The following is a 20,465-nucleotide window of genomic DNA, read 5'->3' as shown; positions in this document are numbered from 1 at the left end:
CTTTTATTGGCAATTCACGTTTTTCATCGCGATCTTCTAATTTGTCATTTTTGTCCCAAGCGTTTTTGTCTGGAGGGGGGGAACTTAGTTCTCCTCATAAATACATTTCTTCATCCAATATCTTTTTGTCATGGGCTTGTAGGCAACTTCCTTATTTTCACTTCATGCACTGCGTAGCCTAAATTACTTTTCAATGGGCTGCCCTGTCACTCAACAACCAATCACCGTTGTCACCACTTCTAAGTGCGTCCTTATAAAATGAAGTCATCCATAGCAACAGAGAGTTACTTCTAGTTTAGGAGTTCAATGTTTTCATAACTAAAAGTAGGTCTCAGCGGCTTTGTGAATTACTTTTAAGCAACGACTCCTACATAAAAACTTTTAGTCCGATTTAGGAGTACTCCTAACATTAAGATAAAAGTCTTTGTGAATACGGGCCCAGATCTATTGGACTTTATTTAAATGCTTACGAAATCAGTGCAGTTAGGGCCGCCAATTCAACTTATTATCTGGAAATTATTACAGACTCCTATTTGGACCTAGACAAATTTTGAAAAAAAAAGTCAGCTGTCAGCCTCTTCCCTCCTGCGTCAAATTTGATGGCTGTTTATTATCATAGCCAAATGATGTCTGCTCAGCTTTTAACAAACACTATCAAAGACCTCTGTCACAATTAATTGTCATGAATGTATGGCTAGCTCAGAGTCCCAGTTGTCCATTCAGCCTTTCCCCATTAATCTTGTTCTAGAAGCACTGCAGGCCATTGACAGCAGGAAAGGAGTTGGCGAGGATAAGCTAGATCCCTTTTTCTTAAAGCTACTGCACTTATAGTTATGGAACAGATAACATATATTTAACCATTCTATCTCATTGTTCCTAGTGTTTGGAAACTGGCCCATGTAATCCCCTTAAACAAAGATGGAGAAATTCCTAATTCCTAATAAGTTCTGCCCAATTTCAAAATTCTCCTGACCGTCAGAAATCCTGAAATTACTATAGACGAACCAGCTGAAATTATTCCTTGCATAACATTCTATTCTTAATCCACATGAATGTATTTTTAGAGCCATTCATAGCCATTCTCAGCTGTCACTTGTGAATGATTTAGATACTAGTTAAGATAATGAAAAACACTGTGCAACTTTATTCATAGATCTAGCAAAAGCTTCTGACACAGTGCACCACTCTCATAGAGAGACTACTCTCCACAAGCTTTGATACTGCTTGCAGCTGGTTTCAAAAATACTTGCTTGAAAGACTTCAGTGTGTGAGAATGGGAGGAACCGAATCTGGACTCTTACTGGTCTCCACGGATGTGCTGCAGGGACCCATTTTGCCAAATGCATCTGTACGCAGATGATACTATCTTGTACTCCAAAGCTAATACTAAATTCTGAATAGAAATCATGGTTTTCCCAAGATCCCACAACTTAGACTACCTCAGTTTGCATATCTCAACTACTAATGGTTCAAATATTGAAAGGGTTATGGAGTATAAGCATTTGGACATCTGGCTTGATGATAAATTCACATTTAAATTTCACATAAGGAACATTATTGGGAAGCTGTGACAAAAGATTTATACAGAATTAAGACCAACTTTCCATTTATTTGTAGAAGATGGATTATTGAATCAACGTTCCTATCAGTTTTAGACTATAGAGATGTAATTTACAGACTTGCTACTACTGCACTTAGGCCCTCAGATTCTGTTTACTGTTCAGCCCTGAGATTTATCACTGGACGTAGTTGAAACAGTCACCCTTCTGTATTATTATGGTAAGGTTGGCTGGGCTTCTCTTACTGATAAGCACCCGTACATCTATAAACCCCTGCCATCATTATATCACACCTTTGTTGCATTGGATCTGTCCACTTTAAATTTCTACAGTGGTTGCCTGCTTCCTCGAGGTTCCTTGTGCCAGAACTGACCTCGGAAAGACTGATTTTAGTCTTAGTGCAGCAGTCTCATGGAATCACTTGCAAAAAAATCAAAGCCGAAAACCTTTCCACCTCCTGGACAATTCAGGAATGTTCTTAATTACTGTCTATCATCTGCTTGAAGGTGTTTTAATTGATTTTGTTATTATCATTTAACTATTTGAATTTAATTGGGCTGCTAATTTGTGTGTTTGCATTCATTTCCCATTGTGTAATCTTGGCATCATTTTAAATGATGTCACCCTCAAAAATCTCTCAGAGAATCTTAAATAACCAGAAAGCCTGGATGACTGGAGGAATTTTGTGGAAGTCAGTAACTAAAGCAGATGTGAGAAAAATCCTGCTGATAATGAATTTGACTCACTCTGCCTAACGACAGCCATCATTGTTCAAGTACCTAAAAAGTCTGCTGTGTCTATAGTCTGCAGGACTACTGCCCTGTGGTTTTTACCTCCATCAAAGATAACATCCCTGCCAGCCTAGACCCTCACCAGTATACATTCAGGACCAACTGAATTCAATTCAATCTGTCTTCATGCATTTCAGCTCAGCATTCAAAACATTTTCACACATGTAGATGATTGGAAGATTAAACACTCTGGGCTTGAGTACAACGCTCTGCAACTGGATACCAGACATTAGTGCTCAACACCGGAACCCCCCAGAGCGGTGTGCTCAGCCCCCTGCTGTTCACACTGTACACCCATGACTGCACATGATTCATTGTAGAGTATGCGGATGACACTACCACAACCGCAACAATTAGAGTTAATATCCAGAGGAAATAAGCAATCCTGAGTGCTGCACACAGAACAATTTATTGCTCTTGATGCTGTAGTCTGTAAAAGACAACACCCACGTTATGTTCTCCCTGCTGCCATCTGACTAAAGATACAAAAGTATTTCCTGCCATACCACCAGACTATGGAGCAGCTTCATTCCCCAGGCTGTGAGACTCCTCAATTGATCATCAACACTAGATAGGTGTAGCACTCATACATAGATTTAAATCGATGTGGGTTTTTTTGTTGTTTTTTTTTTCAATATCACAATCACAATAAATGTACCATATAACTTTGAATATAGGCCATGACTTTGTATCAGAACAACACACCGTTCAGGAGTTATGCTGGGTGACAGCATCATCTTGAAGAAAAACAACAGATGATTTGTAGTGGTGGTTGAAAAAACTTTCATCAGCTGAGAGAGTAGGGAAGCTAGACATCCACTCACTCCCAAACTAACTTTTCCAGTTTTTCCCAGAACTCGGTAATATCTTTGGCTGTCTTTTCCCTCCCCACTTGCCTCTTAGGAAAGCATTGGCCTTCTGTCCTCCACCTCCTTGCTTCCTCCCTCTACTCCTCTCCCTGCTGATGAAGGTTTGAACACTGACCTATTTCAGATTTCAGATGTGTTATACAGTGTGGTCTGTAAATCACAACGATAGTAGACCACATCAGACAGACCCTGGTGAAGGAATGAAGGGATGGAGTAGGAGCAGGAGGATGACCAGCTGTGTCATTGCTGCCAAGAAGAAGCCTCAGAGCAGTGACAGTTGAGAATATGGGTTGAGAAGAGTCATAAATTAAGTTGCACGGCTTAATTGGCACTGAGGAAGAAGAGGAAGTATATGTATGTGAAAATGTCTTGTAAGAAATGAGAAGAGGCAAACAGGGGTCTGAGATCTGTAGCTGGTTAGCTCAACCTTGTTCTCGCTGTTACTGAAACCGTGAGTCCTTGTTTACAAGTCTTCTTACGATCACCTGAGGTTGTTCTCTGCTTGATTGTGGGTGTTACAATGATGCAGCAGGCGAAACATTTCAGTTGTGGAGTCCACACAGTTGCAGTTAAATCATCCTTTGGGGAACTGTAGATTTTCCACTCAACTTTTGCATTTGAGTTTGTAATGTGGATATGTATAGAAGGGTATTTTTACACAGGCAGATGAATAAAAAGTGTGCATCCTCCTCATAGGGCAGTTAAAAAATCCTAGGGCATCACAGAGTGTGCCTCCTGCCTGACTGCTGTCAGTAAGTAGAGCCAACTTCAGTAGCACTCAGAACCTGAGCTTAGTGAGCAGACAGAAACTAATCACCCTGCCCTGTGTTTCCATTGGTCTTCTGTCAGGATTCGTACGGGTTCTGTAAAATCCCTGAAAATCCTAACATTTTTATGTTTTTTTTTGAAGGTTTGAAAAGTGCTTGAAGTGCCTGGAAGTCGTTGAAATTTTAACTGTTACTTTTATGATGAATTGTTTGATATTAGCTAGCAAGCGACTAACTAGTAAAAGTTTGAAAATGTACATGAATATGCTTGAAATGTGCTTGAATTAACCTATAAAAAAGGTGTAGGAGCCCTGCTCTCTATTCCCTCACATTATGTATAGTAGCTTGGACATTTTGAGAACAGACTCAGGTTATACTCCTGCCACAGTGTTATCCTGTGTTGCTCTGTGTAAGATGACACAGCTAATAAACCAATTGCTGTGAATCAACTGACATTGAGCTTCTTGACCAGTGCTGTTTTTTGAGAGGTAATATCGGTAGATTTCATCCATCCGCAAAATAGACTGAATGTAATGCTAGCGCAATGTGTATCTTGGTAAGCTACAGTACAATATAGCCTAATGCTCTGTGCATTATCAGCTGTTGTTTAAGTGTGTCTGTCACCTGTGTAGTTCTTGCCGGTAGTTTATAGATTTTAGAGCTTTTTTACAGAAAACAGCTGCACAATGTTAGCCCACATAGGGCTGTCCTTCTGTGGGATTTGTTAGGTTTGAAAAACCTGCAAAATAATGCTCTTTTTCTTGCATTATGCATATGAGTAGAAAACACATCTGCACCTGCTTGCATTTTAACAACATCTGGTTACTTTTAAGTTTTTACACATGCGCAGAATAGTAGAATGTGATTTCCTATATTTCCCTGTAACAGTAAGGAGTTAGCAGCATTTTAAGTTATGAGATCAAACCACACCACAAGACAGTCATGATGGAGCAGAGTAGCTGACTCTTTGTGTTAACCTGTTTCAAAATTATAACTAAAGATGCTTTCATTAAACATAGACTGCGGCTGCTTTAGTCATGAATTGGAATGTTATAGAGAATAGTTGAAATTTTATGAAGTTTTCATGAGAACATGATCTCATGTGCATGTGGAGATGATGACTTGTCAGCCTAATTCCTTTCTGTACAATTCCACAGTTCCCGAGCTTTAAGGAGTCATTAAAGTCTCTGTGTTCCTCTGTCTCTGTCCCCTTCACAGATGGAATGAACTGCATGAACAAGGACCACGGCTGTGCCCACATCTGCAGAGAGGCTCCGGGCAAAGGCGGGGTGTCGTGCGAGTGCCGCCCTGGCTTTGAGCTGGCCAAAAACCAGAAAGACTGTACATGTATGTCTCACACCTGACATGCCCATACTCACACACAGGCACACGTAAAAAAGTTTGTTCACATTCAGTGATCAGCTCACAGGCATAGCAGGTCTTGAAGTCCTACATAGTGAAATGTGCAACACTTCCCATCATCTGTTAATCTTTAAGTCAATTGACTTGTCACTTTATTTTACAATCCACATGGCAGCAAGGTCTTAATACTTTGTTTCATAGACTTGATTTTATTGAGGTTACGTACTGGTGCGATGAAGGATCTAAACTGTTCCTGTAATAAACATCTGTAATAGCCCTGATGGACAAGTTCCAGTAGGCCTTCAGCTGTAAAATATGAGGGTGGACATTTAATACCAAAATCAGTTAAGCGTTTCAGGCCAAGCTGAAGGTGCTGAAGGATTCAGTAGAGAAAATTCATGTCTCCGTGCGCTCCCCCTTGCCGCTCCATCTCTGTTTCTCACTCTTCACGCAGAGTGCCTGCAGCCATGGAATTTAGGGCTGCTGTTTTTGAGGGGGAAAAATAAGCTTTTAGTTACACTTTGTTTGGCAACACATCTTGTTCTCCTCTTAGACGGTGAGAGTGTAAAGATTGTGAAAGCCTCTGAAAGGCTCTAATGCGTCCCCCGCTGTGGTAATATTTCATTAGCGGCAAGGGACCCGGTGATGTGCCAGCCTGTTGAGCAGGGCGGCGCAGGACGGTAGTAAACGAGTGATGAAAGAAATGGTAGTTATGTCTACAACGTCTCCGCATGCACACACACACACACACACACACACACACATACAGACATACACAACCACACACACATATTCTCTTCCTTCTCCTCTCCTGTCCTCTCTTCATTTTCACCTCTTTTCTCAATTTTCTCCATGGTCTGTCTCCCACATCCTTGTCTCTGCCTTGTCCTTTCTCTCTTGTATTCCTTGTCTATACTCCACTTTTCCCTTCTCCTCAGACTCACTCAGTGATCCAAAAATGGTCCCGATGAGGGAGCTGCAAAGCTCCCAAGTGTATTTGTGCGTTTGTTACCTTTTCACCCCAAGAACTGTGAAGATAAGGCAAATTAGACGAAAGTAAAAATGTTGGACTCAATGCAAAATCTATCCCCCAGTTATTGTTTGACAAATCAATTCTGTTTATTATGGCAAACTCCATCTTAAGAGTTTGTGGCCCATGAAAAAGAACTACTCAGCTTGCTGTTTTAGGGCCAGTGGTGTAAACTGAAACCTGGTTTTCTGTGGGGGATAAGAGCTAAGGTTCCTGAGTTCTCATAGTCGTATCTATCTCCATGTTGCTTCGAGTCTCGTCTTTCTCCCTCTCTCTTTCATCCCTCGCCCTCTTTTTATCTCTCCTCCTTCTTCATGAGTGCATTATCTGTTTCACTCTTCAACATCTTTTTCTCATCCCTTGTGTTGCTCACACTCTTCTTTCATTACTTTTTTACTTTTTAAGAAAGAATTTAAAAGGAAGTCAGGAACCTCATGAAGAACTTCAGAATTTAAGCTGCATTTCAAACACAGGAACGTAGTCCCCATTTACAAAGGAGCCATTTTAACCCAAACCATGATCTTTCCTAAACTCTAACCAAAAGCCTTAAACTAATTAAATGCCAACCATTGCCATTATACAATACAGAGTTTAATAAAGAAATTCAAGGGCATGAACCTATTGAAATCCTACAACTAACTTTGGGTTGCTTTTTTCCCAACAGAGACCATGACCCAGATTGTTCTCTGCCCTTTACCTTAGAACACACAAACTAAACATAACATCTGTCCCCATGATTTTTAGTTAAATGAGTCTAGGTAATTTACAAGGGGACTGATGAAAACACACATTTCTTGTGATATCACAAACAATAGAAGATGCACTTCATACCAAGTATGATATGAAATGAGTTTTTCAACAGAATTTCAGGGAAACCCTGTGCACATAAGTTTTTCCATCTAACCCTCTCTTTCTTACCTCCCCCCTCCCCCATCCCTATGCTTCCCTCTCCCGCTTTCTTAAATCTCGCTATCCATCTGATCCCCCTCTCTTTCTCTCGTCCCCGTCCCCATATCTTTTGCTTACTCTCTTGGTCTCTTTTTATAGCTCAGTCATCTTGCTCTATATTCTTCTCTTGTCTGTTTTCTGCTCCTCCTTTACTCACAACCCTGTTTCTCACCATTACCATTCCCTTATCTTTCACTCTCCCTCCCTCTCTCTTTCTGTCTTTCTCTCTCTCTCTCTCTCTTTCTCCTCATCTTGTTACGACCCACTCCCACCTGTCCTGTTGGTCATTCATCCAATTGAGCATAATTTTGCTTTTTACTACTGCTCAGTATGAATCTCCCTCTGGTGCTCCTGTCTGGTACATTAAGCTGAACTGTCTTTCTGTACCACTATTACAGCTAAATAAGGAATTAGTTGACATTTAAAATGTCACCAGCCTTGTGGCCAGGAGTGAGACTTGAATGTGTGTCTGTTGTCTTCAGTGACGTGTAACTATGGAAACGGCGGTTGCCAGCACACATGTGATGACACGGACACAGGGCCGGTGTGCGGTTGCCACCAGAAGTATGCCCTGCACTCAGACAGCAAGACCTGCATCGGTGAGTGACAACCAAGATGGCTTCCCTGTTTACGCGCACACATAACCCCAATCCCTCACAGCTGTTTGAGAGTAACATCTGTTGCATGATAGAAGGCCCCGGACAGTTTCAGTGTAGCACAGATGATTTAAAAGAACAAAAGTACGAAATGAGGAAGTTGTAGGGGGTTGGGATTGGAGGTGGTGAGTTGGCAGATAGATCATCTCCTAGCTCCCCAAATTTCCTCTCCCCTTCCCCCGGCCTCGTCTTATTTAAACACCCTGCTGAACACAAAGACACAGGGAGCTGCTCGCACACATGCACACACACACACTCACACAAACACACACACACACCGTCCTCAGCTTTACCTTGGTTTAATCACTCCACACTGTCGATAAAGAAGTTGGATGAGACTCAGGTTTCTTTGTAGCCCTGCTGCTGATGAGAAACGCAGTCTGGGAAAAACACTTAGGATGAGACCTTATTCAGTCCTTATTTATCAAAGTGTAAACGATGCTCTTATTGTTTATAACCCACCAGAATCACTACTGCAGGGTCGTTCATAGATTACAAAAAGAAGAAACGATAATGGGATGACCAAGCTTTAATTGAATCTAACTAATGCAGAGTTTGTTTTTTTAATAACATATCTGTTGCGACAGCAGAAAAATTGCATTAAGGTGTCAGGATTTTAAAATGTGACACCTCAAGTTGAACCATCTATTTTACTCCATAGAGTTAATGTTTTTCATCCTATCTTGGCCAGTAGAGAAATCCCTGCAGAGCTTGAGTAAGTGTGCTTTTGTGCCCTGAGTTGAGCCTCTCAGGCTGCTTAGAAGCTTGCATTAGTATGACTAATAGACTGGCAGAATTAACTAACCTTTGAAATAAACATGTCTGCTGAGGCGCAGTTAGTGGCAAAACGTCCCATAAAAGGCTAGTTGGGTATATGACATTGTTCCAAGGTTAAAGATTTCAAATGAAACAAAAACGTTAATATGTCACTTTTATAAGCCTTACAAATCTTAGAATCAAATGTTTTGTGTTTCTCTTAACCAATGAGTCAGAGCATTCCTTTCATTATCCAGTGGCTGAGAAAGATGGAAAACTTTTTTTTCTAGAGATTCCTGTTGGAGGACACTTTAGCACAGTAGTTAGTAGATCAGATACAAATTCTGACGCTGGGCCCCATCCTCTCTGCCACATAAGCATCTATGTCTCAAACACACACATTATGCATGATAATGCCCATAGTAAGTCTTGGCGGGAGCATCTTAGTTGCAAGGTGTCGGGGCCAAGGAATGAGCAGTGATATGTTTTGAGTATTAAAGAAATAACCGAGTTGGCTGGTGGAAAATGAATGACTGACACATCTCCCACTCAGACTCTGAAAAACACATTTATCGTGTCAAAACTCCATTGACTCAGTGAGCCAAGCCAGCAGCCAGCAGGCAGCTCTCTCTGCCCAAGCAGGCGATTTGTATATGACTGTCAAGAGAAGCATGCCTCCTCATCCTGGCTCTCAAGTAGAAGATATTCATTTTCATTTGCTATTTTTCTAATCAGTAGAGGATGGACAAGCCCTCCCAGGTAAGTGGAGTTCATAACTGTGTTTTCTCAACCTCCTTGCTGCTGATATAAATGTAAGAAGTAGTTTGTGGAGATTGTAAAAAAAATGTCATTACATCATCTTTGCTGTTGAAGTCAGTCTACTGCAGCTTGTTTCAGAGAGTATATTGCCCTCAAGAGCCTGTAATCAATGGTGTTTATAATTTTTCATTGCACATTGCTCCAAAATGCTCCCTTCATAATGTGTTCGCTCAAACTAACTAACCAATTTACCTAATTTGATGAATGAATGAATCCAAGTAGTGCTCTAAAATGACTCATCTGCACAAATGTTTCTATGTAATGCAGTTCTAAATGAAAGTAGTCAGGTCGTGCACAATCTAAATGGGACGCTTCGGTTCAAAACACTTTTATGTTGTTTTGGGAAAATCATAGATTTATCTTTAGATTTAACATTTTTGCTGTTAAACACTTGGGCCCCAGTTAACCAATCTATAGCACATGATCTATATTGCGGGGCACAGTTAGGTTGTATTTAAACTCTCAATTAGTATGTTTTGGGCATAACATGATAAAAAAATATCAAACTTTCACCTCTTATTCACTTGAAAAATCAGGTACTGCTGCACCTGGTGCGTTGCTGTTTAAACAGAGGCATTCGTCGTCACTTGGGGGAGGCATGTAGTCCTTGGCCATCTCCCCATCCTCTGTCCCATCAGTAACTCCACTACCTGCAGCAATCCCCCAGCAATAGAAATGATAAGATTGTCTCTCAATTAAGAGACATGATGTATGGAGCCAGAACAGTGTCATAATGGATAAATGCACACATAAAGGAATAAATGCACGAAAAAGGACTCACAAATGTATTTGGGGAGTTGTATATATATATATGACTCGATACACAAATGCATTTTCAATGCACACACAAATATGCTTCAATCCATATATAAGTTAAAAATGTACAAATCGTCAGTTATTTGCAATTTTCATCAAATTACATATTTGGAAGTTGTTACATTGATATATGAATTGTCAAACGCGCATTTGTCTCAGTGCTTTTAATTTGTAAACCTCCCTGCATTTGTGTGCGGATTTTTGAGACTCATCTAGCGCGACTCCGATTCACAAATGCGTTTTTTCTACAAGGGGGTCGTCTGCAGCCAATCAGATGTCTCACTCCTTTACAGCCAATCACATGAGTGCCTCCCCACGAGGGGTTATTAACTGACGTCATTACAGCGCGCAACGGATCTAGGAGTTTACCCATGGTTCATAGCGGTAGTCGGCTTTGCTCTTCCAGTTGAACTGGTTGAACTCGGTGTTTACGCTAGCGTAGCTGTCATGCTCGCTCTAAAAACCGGCTTTTAACACAAAGAAAGCGACAAAATGATCGGAGGCGGATACACAGTACGGATGTTTTAAAAAGTTGTGAGGACAGTCCTCACGGAGTGGGCAGATGACATGAAGCAATGGCCCGATGTTAGCTACATCAACATAGTTAATTATCTTATATTTTCTGAAGGTGTTGACGGCGGAGAATTACGCAGTTACAAAAGCACAGAGACATACAACTACCTGCACAGTAACAAAATAGGGAAAGTACTGTTGAAGAAACACAGCAAGTTTATATTTCTGAAGGAAGGCAGCAGTGCAGCCCAGCCACAGCATCAATCAAGCTAAACATACAGCGTGGATGATGCTGAAGGAAGGGCTGTAGAGAGCAGTTGCGCAGTTGCTCTCCAGGTACTGCGCGAGCCTAGACCCACCTGGGAGAGCAGGCTGGCGTGATGATGGCGTCTCAGTGAGGTGACTGCACCTATAAGCTCTACGACACGAGTCAAAACTAAACCATGCTCTGAACAGCACCTACAGATGAAAAGTTGCCTGAACTGTGAGTAGATACAGCGCTAAGATTAGAGTTTCCTAACCCTGACGAGCAACTGGCTTGCCCCGCGAAACTCGACCAAACTTTTCCCTTTGTCTCTGATGGACTCTCTCACATACAGTGAAAGTCATAGACCTCGCCATCGCGATGCATTCATATGCTCGTAGTGCTCTAGGAAACCAACTTGGAGTTTTGGATGGATTACTCAATCCTGAGAGCTCATCTACAATACCTGATGAAAACGGCCAGGAAAGAAATAAAAAAAATTGGCCAGTGAATCAGAAGACGGTGAACAAACTGTATCAAATGCTGCTTTAATGACAGTGATGGAGAGAACTGAAAAAATGCAGAAGGAATCCCTCAGAAAACTGCATTCTCTTGAAACCACTGTTAAAGATAACACACAAACAATTAAAAGTGTAACTGACTCCCTGGAGTTCCTGGGGAAACAGGTGGAGGACGTGACTCTCCAAGGGGACTCCCTGCAGAGTCATGTTGAAACACTGGAGAAAGAAAACACGGTGCTCCGCGACAAATGGAATACCCTGGAAGCCTACCAAAAAAGATGGAACCTCCGAGTGGCCGGGATCCCCCAACGGACCGGAGAAGACGTCAAGAAAATCATCATCGACAACCTCGGCCAAGTTTCTCCTGAAATCGCTCAAGAGCTGCACTTCTCTGTGGACATTGTTCACAGGCTTGGACCCCGTGCTGCAGACTGTCACTCCAGCCGCTGCATCATTGTGCAGTTCCTATCTCGTACTCACCAGGACAAGATCTGGAGAGATGCGAGAACCTCTAAGCTGCTCAAGGAGAGAAAGATCAAAATCTTCGAGGATTTGACTCAAGACACGAAAGACGCAAGGAACAAGCTGTGGCCGCTGGTGGAGCAAGCGAGGAAAGAGGGAAAGAAGGCCGGATTCAGAGGCTCCCATGCCCTCATTGACGGTAAAAGTATCACTGTGAATGATATGAAAAATGACACTTAGTCCATAGACTGGACACAGTTTGCATAGCTGCCACAAGAACACTCCTTCTATTCCCCCCCCCCCCCCCCCTTAATTACTTGTGTACATAGTAGTGCATATAAATATTTAAAATGAATTTATGTTATCTAATATCTGAATTAAATCGTCGCCTTCCGGGGCAATTAATTAACTTAGTTTCTCCTTTAAATTTTCCTTAATTAAACCCCCACGGTTCCGGTTCTTCCGGAGCAAGAATTATTTTTCTTTATGTGTAGAAACAAATGTCGTAGAAGCCTGGTGTTTATGTTTTGCACTCGTCCTAAGAGAGGTGTGTGAGTGCCTTGTTTTTAACTTGATGAGGGGGTTCATGAATTATTGCCTTATGTTTATGTTTTTGATATTTGCTGACTGCAGGGGACTTAGAATTAAAGGCCCTAATTATGAAGAGAAACATTAAGGCTAATTTAGTTTTTCTGAATTATCTGCATACATTTTTGTAATGTCCTTACCAGTGATTTCACTGATCGCTTGCGAGATAACTTAAAACGTAAAGCCCTGTTTTTATTTATCAAACAACAAAAGTCTGATTTCTGTTTCTTACAAGAACCACACTCAATCCTTGATGATATCAAATTCTGGGAAAATCAGTGGGGAAATGACACATGGTTTTCGCATGGCTCAGAACAGTCAGCAGGAGTAACCTCCCTGAAAAACAAATTTGAAGGAGCTATATTACACTCAGAGAGTGACCCAAACGGTAGATTTCTTATACTAATTATTGAATTTGATGATATTATAGTCCTTCTGGCCAATGGATATGGTTATAATACCAAAATTGGTAATGACTTCTTATTTGACACTCTGGAATCACGTTGTCTATCTTGGTTATCTAAATATCCAAACCTGCTGTTTATTGTTGGTGGGGATTTCAATGTTACGGTTGATGACTCTGTAGATAGATGGCCTCCAAAAAATAGAACAAATTCTCCTTCTAATGTAATGTTATTGATGCAGAAATTTGTAGTAGATATCTGGAGAAAAAAGAATCCAATTACTAAATCCTATACATGGGCTAACAAAACTGGCACCTGTAGATCACGAATCGACTACTGGTTAATCTCAAGTAGTCTGGATGAAAATAATAATTATGTTAACATTTTGACCACTTCACTCACTGTTCACAAAACTATAAATCTTCAAATTAATTTTAGACCTAATGCCAGCACTACCCACTGGAGTTCATATTGGAAACTCAACAACTCAGTCTTAAAACATAAAGTTGTTATAGAAAAAATTCACTTTTTAATACAATCTTACTGGCATAGGGCTTTAAATGATAAATGTTTTCTTAATAACTGGGAACTATTGAAAATCGAGATGGCAAAATACCTAAGAGAGTATGGATCCTCTCGCCAAACTAAGAAAAGAGGAAGAAACAAAAGTTATTACCAAAATTGCTACTCTCACTCAGTGTATGCCTGAAGATCTGACAGAGGATGACAAACAAGAATTAACTGAACAGCGGCTCAAGCTAGATGAAATGTACAGAGTTAAAGCAGAAGGAGCTTATGTGAGATCCAGAAAACAATGGTTGGAGGAAGGGGAGCAAAACACAGCATATTTCTTTAGATTGGAAAAGTCACGCAGTAGAGCAAACTGCAATCAAAAACTCAATATTGATGGGACTGTCACAGATGATCCACAAAGGTATCCAATCACTGTTTAATGTTCTACAAGAACCTGTGTAAATCACACTATGATAAAAACGCTACAGATTACTTTTTTGGATATCTTTCTCAGTTAAAATGTATCAATAATGATCAGAGGGACATCTGTGACAAGCAAGTAAGTTTGGAAGAAGTCAGTTCTGCCATTCAGCAACTTAAATTAAACAAGTCTCCTGGAACTGATGGCTTAACATCTGAATTTTATATAACATTTGCTGATAAACTTGCCCCCTTCCTCCATGGTGCATTCACCAAAAGCATCCATAACCAAACTCTTCCTCCTACCTTATACCAAGGGCTTTTAACACTTATCCCTAACCCAAATAAGGACCCACTCCGCATAGATAATTGAAGACCAATCTGTCTCCTCAATAATGATCATAAAATCTTAGCTGGAATTTTTGCCAAAAGACTTAAAGCAGTACTGGATTACATTATTGATGAAACGCAAACAGGATGAAGGGCAGACGTATATTCAACCACATAAGACTTGTCTTGGATCTTATTGATTATGCTGACTACTGCCCTGATGACAGTTTTATTTTATTTCTGGATTTTCGCAAAGCATTCGATACCATTGAACACAAATGTATGTTTCAGGCATTACAGAAATTTGGCTTTGGTAAGTACTTTTGTTCAGCAATTGAAACTATGTACAAGAAAGCGAATTGCTCAATTAAAATGCAGACAGGTACTTCTCCACGCTTTGACTTAAGTTGTGGAATCAGGCAGGGTTGCCCTGTGTCACCACATTTATTTTTGATATTTGCTCAGTTGCTCTCTGACTTCATCATCGTCATCAGTCAACTAGCAGATGACACTTCCTTCCTGCTATTAATTGAATTTAAATTTTTTCTAGAGCATCCGGACTTCACCTGAATCTAAGTAAGTGCGAACTGCTACCACTCAAAAACTGTAATATTACATCTATTTCCAACATACCTGTAAAAGAGTCTGTCTCCTATTTGGGAATCATCATCAACAAAAACACAAGCAACAGATGCTCTCTGAACTTTACCCACATCATAGAAAAAACACAGAACAAATTTAACCCTTGGCTCCAGAGAGATCTATCCCTTCAGGGCAGAATTCTTTTACCTAAAGCAGAGGGCTTATCCGGGCTTACATATACAGCAATATCTCTGGATGTAAATAAACAGACCACCTCAGCTATTGACAAAATTCTTTATAACTTTGTGTGGAAAAACAAAATCAATAACACATTAAAAATCAACTGGATCAGACAATTTATCAGAAACCCAACATCAATCTGGAACTTCATTCCCAACTATATTTTCCAAAATCGGTGGCCTTAATTTTTTGTTACTCGGCACCTACAATATTGAAAAACTTCCGACAAAACTAGCCAACTTTAATAAACAGATACTTCTCTCCTGGTCTATGATTTATAAACATAACTTCACCCCCCATAGATATTATATTTGGAATAATAGGGACATACTATACAAACACAAATCACTTTTCCGAGAGAACTGGTTCACCCATGGCATAATTCTAGTTTGTCAGCTTTTCAAATCTAACGGCACATTATTATCATACTCACAATTTTTAAATAAATATACACTTCCTATTCCTCCGAAAGAATATGCAATAGTATATGATGCAATACCCTCTGGTGTGATTATGTTATCGAAAAATGGTACGTTACCTGAGTTTGACCCCTTACCTCTGGAGCCTGTACAGACAGAAATTGGTCGAATCTGCCTCTCAGCAAAAAACAACAACAACTGTACTGTACGTGCATTATTTCGAAAAGAAAACGTCAGTACTCCCAATATCGCGTCATACTGGAATAATATATTCACAAACCTGATCTGGAAAAACATATGGTCCCTCCCCTACAAATATTTTATTACAAATAAAATCAAAGAAGTATCCCTCAAACTCATCTATCGTATCTATCCCTCCAATCTATTTATGCAAAGATATAAAAGAGACATCAGCGAACTCTGCTCCTTCTGTAAACAGGCTCCAGAAGATCTTCACCATCTCTTTTGGTCATGTCCTTACCTGCAGATTTTTTGGAAAAATGTAACTACCTTTATCCATCAACACATTGACAAGAACTTTGTTTTGGACTATCAAAATGTATTGTTTGGTTTCTTTTCAGTCCCATCTTCCCAATTAGACCAATATTATATAATTAATGTAATATTATTTTTAGCCAAAGCTCATTTCCATAACCGCAAATTCACTAATCAAATACTTTGTACTCACCGTCTCAAAAAGGAAATCAAACAATAAATCAACATAATTAGTCAGTCTGAAAATAAGAAAGCCATAAAGACTCTAGCACAGCGATCCTCAATAGGCGGCCCCCGGGCCGCATCTGGCCCACCGGCCTCCTGTTTGTGGCCCCCAAACTTTTATTCCTTCACCATGTGTTTTGGTTGGGTCAGCACGTGTGCACCGGGACTTGTCTCCATGCCAACGATACAGAGACAGCTGGGTCACTCACCGCTGCGAGCGCAACTTTTAACTTTCACTTTCGTTTTCGGAGCAGTTCGCGTATTCACATTTTGCCGATGGTAAAAGATTGAAAATGGCGTGTTTCCTAGTAAACTGCTATTACAAAGTGAACAGTGAAAATCCGCGACTCAGAGAAATAGGGATTTAAAATTTGCATTCATTCTCCCTCTGACAGGACAAGCCCCACGTATCTGACAGTGCAGCGATAACAAAGGCCAGACGTAGTTTAACTAATTCTACTCCGTCTCATCATGTATTTTCAAACACACAAACATTGTAACGGACGGCGAGTTTCCCCCGGCAAACACCCTTTCACTCACGGTGCCAAAATGTTTATCATCCTTGTTAAAACTCAACACCATTTAATCAAAGAACAAATGACATGAATTAACCCACAATCATCTTACATATCATCTTATTCACAAACACATTCAAGAACCATAATTACACCAACACCAACAGAACACCCAAGAGTCATTGCGCCACAGTCCACAAGGGGCGTTACAATATGCCAGGAGAAGCTGTGATGAAGATTTCCAATTTGAAACGGCATTATGAGACGAAGCATGGGAATTTTGAAGAGACATTTCCTCAAAATTCAGCGATAAGCACAACACCAATAAATGCACTGAAATCGTCATATCAAGCTGCAAGCAGGATGCTTGTCACATCGATGTCACAATGAAATAAAATAATGCATGACTGAAGTGATGGACACAATGTTTGAAGGCAAACAAAAAGAGGAAATATTCAACTATGTATTTTAATTTAAGTTAAAATGGAAATTACATTTTATTTTAGTTTGTATTTTGTTGTTTAGAATGAAAAGGACATTTTGCTTTGAATATTACAGTATTATTGCATGTGGCCTGACCGACCTCAATACATGGACCTTTGAGTTATTGAAAAAAATCTTTGTGGCCCTTTAAGATTTGTATTTGAGTACCCCTGCTCTAGTATTATTTTCTTTGTTGTCATGTTATTGAAATGACTTTGAGTATGCCTAACCTGAAATGTATTTATTTTTGTCTTCTCCTGCACTCTATGATGTTATGTAACTTCAATTTGCTGACATCACCCTATTTTCATTTGTAACACTCTCACTCCATATGTTTATATCATGTCTGTCAACCACAATGAAAAAAAAAGAAAAGAAAAAATAATGCTGAAGGAAAGTGGAGTCGTGGAGACAGGCGGCTGCTCGTGCATCGCCGGGTTAGGGAAGTCATGTAGTCATGTAGCAGCTATTCTGTGGAAGATATTCATAAACCCAAATATTTATTTTAGTGTCAAAGCCGCGAGCCACGCTAGTCTCCGTTCCTCCTTCCTCAGCATGGCGTGTAGGGCGCAGGGCACGGACATGTTTGTCGAAGTTGTTGATGTTCTACACAAGACGTTTCTGAAAAAACCTTCAATTTTCATGAATTGTTGTGGCAACCAACAACGGCACGTGTTGTACCTGAGTTCATTTAAAAAGCGTTTATGACATAACACTAGTTGTTTAGGGCTAGCTTAGCGGCAGCAGTCAGTCATGCAGTTGCAAGGCAGCCGGACACAGAACACCGCCAGCGGAAGTAGTTATCTGTCATGGCAGCATTCATAGGCTAGAACCGTTGCGCGCTGTAATGACGTCAGTTAAAAACCCCTCGTGGGGAGGCACTCATGTGATTGGCTGTAAAGGAGTGAGACATCTGATTGGCTGCAGACAACCCCCTTGTAAAAAAAACGCATTTGTGAATCGGCGCTAGATGAGTCTCAAAAATCCGCACACAAATGCAGGGAGGTTTACAAATTAAAAGCACTGAGACAAATGCGCGTTTGACAATTCATATATCAATCTAACAACTTCCAAATATGTATTTGGTGAAAATTGCAAATAACTGACGATTTGTACATTTGTGAATTTTTATTGCACATATTTAAAATAAGAAATATTTGTGTGCGCATCGCAAATATGTTTACAAATCTTATTCTTATATGTGAATTTTTTTTTTTTCTTATATACTTATATATGGATTGAAGCATATTTGTGTGTGCATTAAAACATTTATTTGTGTACCGAGTCATATATATATACAACTCCCTAAATACATTTGTGAGTCCTTTTTCATGCATTTATGCCTTTATGTGTGCATTTATCCATTATGAGACTGTTGTGGCTCCATACATGATGTGCGCATTTATGCATGAAGCACAGCAACTTCACTTAATTGCTTATGTAAATCTCCTGACAAAATTAAGAGGGTCAATCAGGATCTAATGTTAATTAATGTTCTGTGCTCTTCTACACATCAAAAAGGTCACACACACAGTTCAGGGTCACACAGTTGATTTGTTTGGAATAAAGTAGTTATCTACTTATTTAAATGCCAAGATGTCTAAAAATATTTATTTCAGAAGCTAGAGGTTTAGCTGTTTGTCCCTTTCAGCTTTATAACTACAGCTTTAAGTTTTGCTGCTTAAATGTGTCATGATATGTGCTGCAATGACTTAACCATGCGCATGGGAACATGACTGAAAGCAGCCTCTCTAATCATTAAAGAAGCATTTGTGCACTTTATGAGCCTGCCTCTGTAGGCGCATCTTACTTTCTAAGTAATGTGCCTGTTAAAGAGCAGAACAACACTGCACCCTTGACTTTAGACAAAGATTTTGACGGTCAATTGTGCAGACTTCTGATTATTCCTCAAACTTGTAAAGTTTAGCAGCGAGGCCAAACCACAGTCTTGGATGGAATATTCGAGACATCGTTTCTTCAAATACCAGAAAAGATGTTCATAGCAGTTAGTTCTTGGGAGAAATCCTTGAAGTTCAGAGTTGGGACTCTCCTGCTGCCAGGAGGATGACAAGCCACCAAGTCTCTGTCCAATTAATGAGCTGCTGAGGAGTTCATGTGCCTTTTGTATACAAGTTCGGGTTAATTTGTAATGGGCAGTGTAAAACTTTTCCATGTGGTTAAAACCAAAGAAAACAAAAGTGCAAGTATGAGTAAACACTTCATTACATGTAAACGGGTGAGATTATAACAGCCTGTAGAGCAAAAAGAAACATGAAGCTCTCTGATTATTGACTGTATATGAGAAATTTCCCAGAATCATGCCAACTATTGATCACACACACAGACACAGTCATCATGTTGATGTGCTGTCCTTCCTGCTGTGTTCGAACACTGGAAACACCTCTCTCTCCTTCTTTCTGTCTGTCTATCTGTCTCTCACAGTCACCACTTGAGCAGATTGCTGTGCTGCTTTTAAGCAGCACCAGGTTTTGACTGCTGATAACCCCTTTTTCTTTCCAGCTGAATTGAAGAAGTGAAACACACCATCGAAGAAAAGCTTTGAGGAAGAAGCAGAATGAGGGCGAGCAAGAACCCTCGTCTCCCCCCTTTCCTGATGTCTTGTGTCTTTTCTTTCTCTCTGTCTCCCTCTCTGTCTCTCTTCATACTTTGACGAGAGAAAGGACCTCTGTATCTATGGTCTGAGTGTCCCAACTTTTTCTGGGGGCCTGCCTTTAACCCCCCCAACCCTCCCTTTTACCCTTTCTATGTAGCGTTTTACCTCTGATCCTCCTCCCTCCTCCTCCTCCTCCTGCTTTCTGGTGATAGTACCTGATTGCCTGTCTTGTCTGAGCATCCATGTAAAAACCAAATCAGGTGAATTTGATCCTCAGTGCACAAGAGGAAAGAGCGACTCTGGGTGGGGTGGGGGTGTCAGGGGCCACTTGTTAGACTCTGGCTAAAATGGACAAAACGGACATCTCAATTGCAGCCTGATCTTAGGTAAAGCTCCCAGGAAAAAAAGCAAACCAAACTTCCTCCTCCTCCAGCTGTCTCACTACCTCCTCATCTCCACCTCTGCACACGTCCCAAACCAAAAGCAACCAAATCATTGACAACCACAAAACCACCAACATCCCT

The 20,465-nt window shown here is 40.4% G+C and overlaps 1 protein-coding gene across 2 annotated transcripts in view; it reads left to right on the top strand.

Annotated features, from left to right (window-relative positions):
* scube1 (signal peptide, CUB domain, EGF-like 1) overlaps positions 1-20,465 on the top strand; it is a 134,366-nt gene that overhangs the window by 72,399 nt on the left and 41,502 nt on the right. For both annotated transcript variants that reach the window (XM_030440161.1, XM_030440160.1), the window contains exons 5-6: positions 5,205-5,333; positions 7,809-7,925. In XM_030440161.1, coding sequence (XP_030296021.1) covers positions 5,205-5,333; positions 7,809-7,925 — 246 coding nt within the window. The remainder of the gene's footprint in view (positions 1-5,204; positions 5,334-7,808; positions 7,926-20,465) is intronic.

Source organism: Sparus aurata, chromosome 14, assembly GCF_900880675.1.
Source record: "Sparus aurata chromosome 14, fSpaAur1.1, whole genome shotgun sequence".
NCBI lineage: Eukaryota > Metazoa > Chordata > Actinopteri > Spariformes > Sparidae > Sparus > Sparus aurata.
This window is presented reverse-complemented; position numbering and strand designations above follow the sequence as displayed.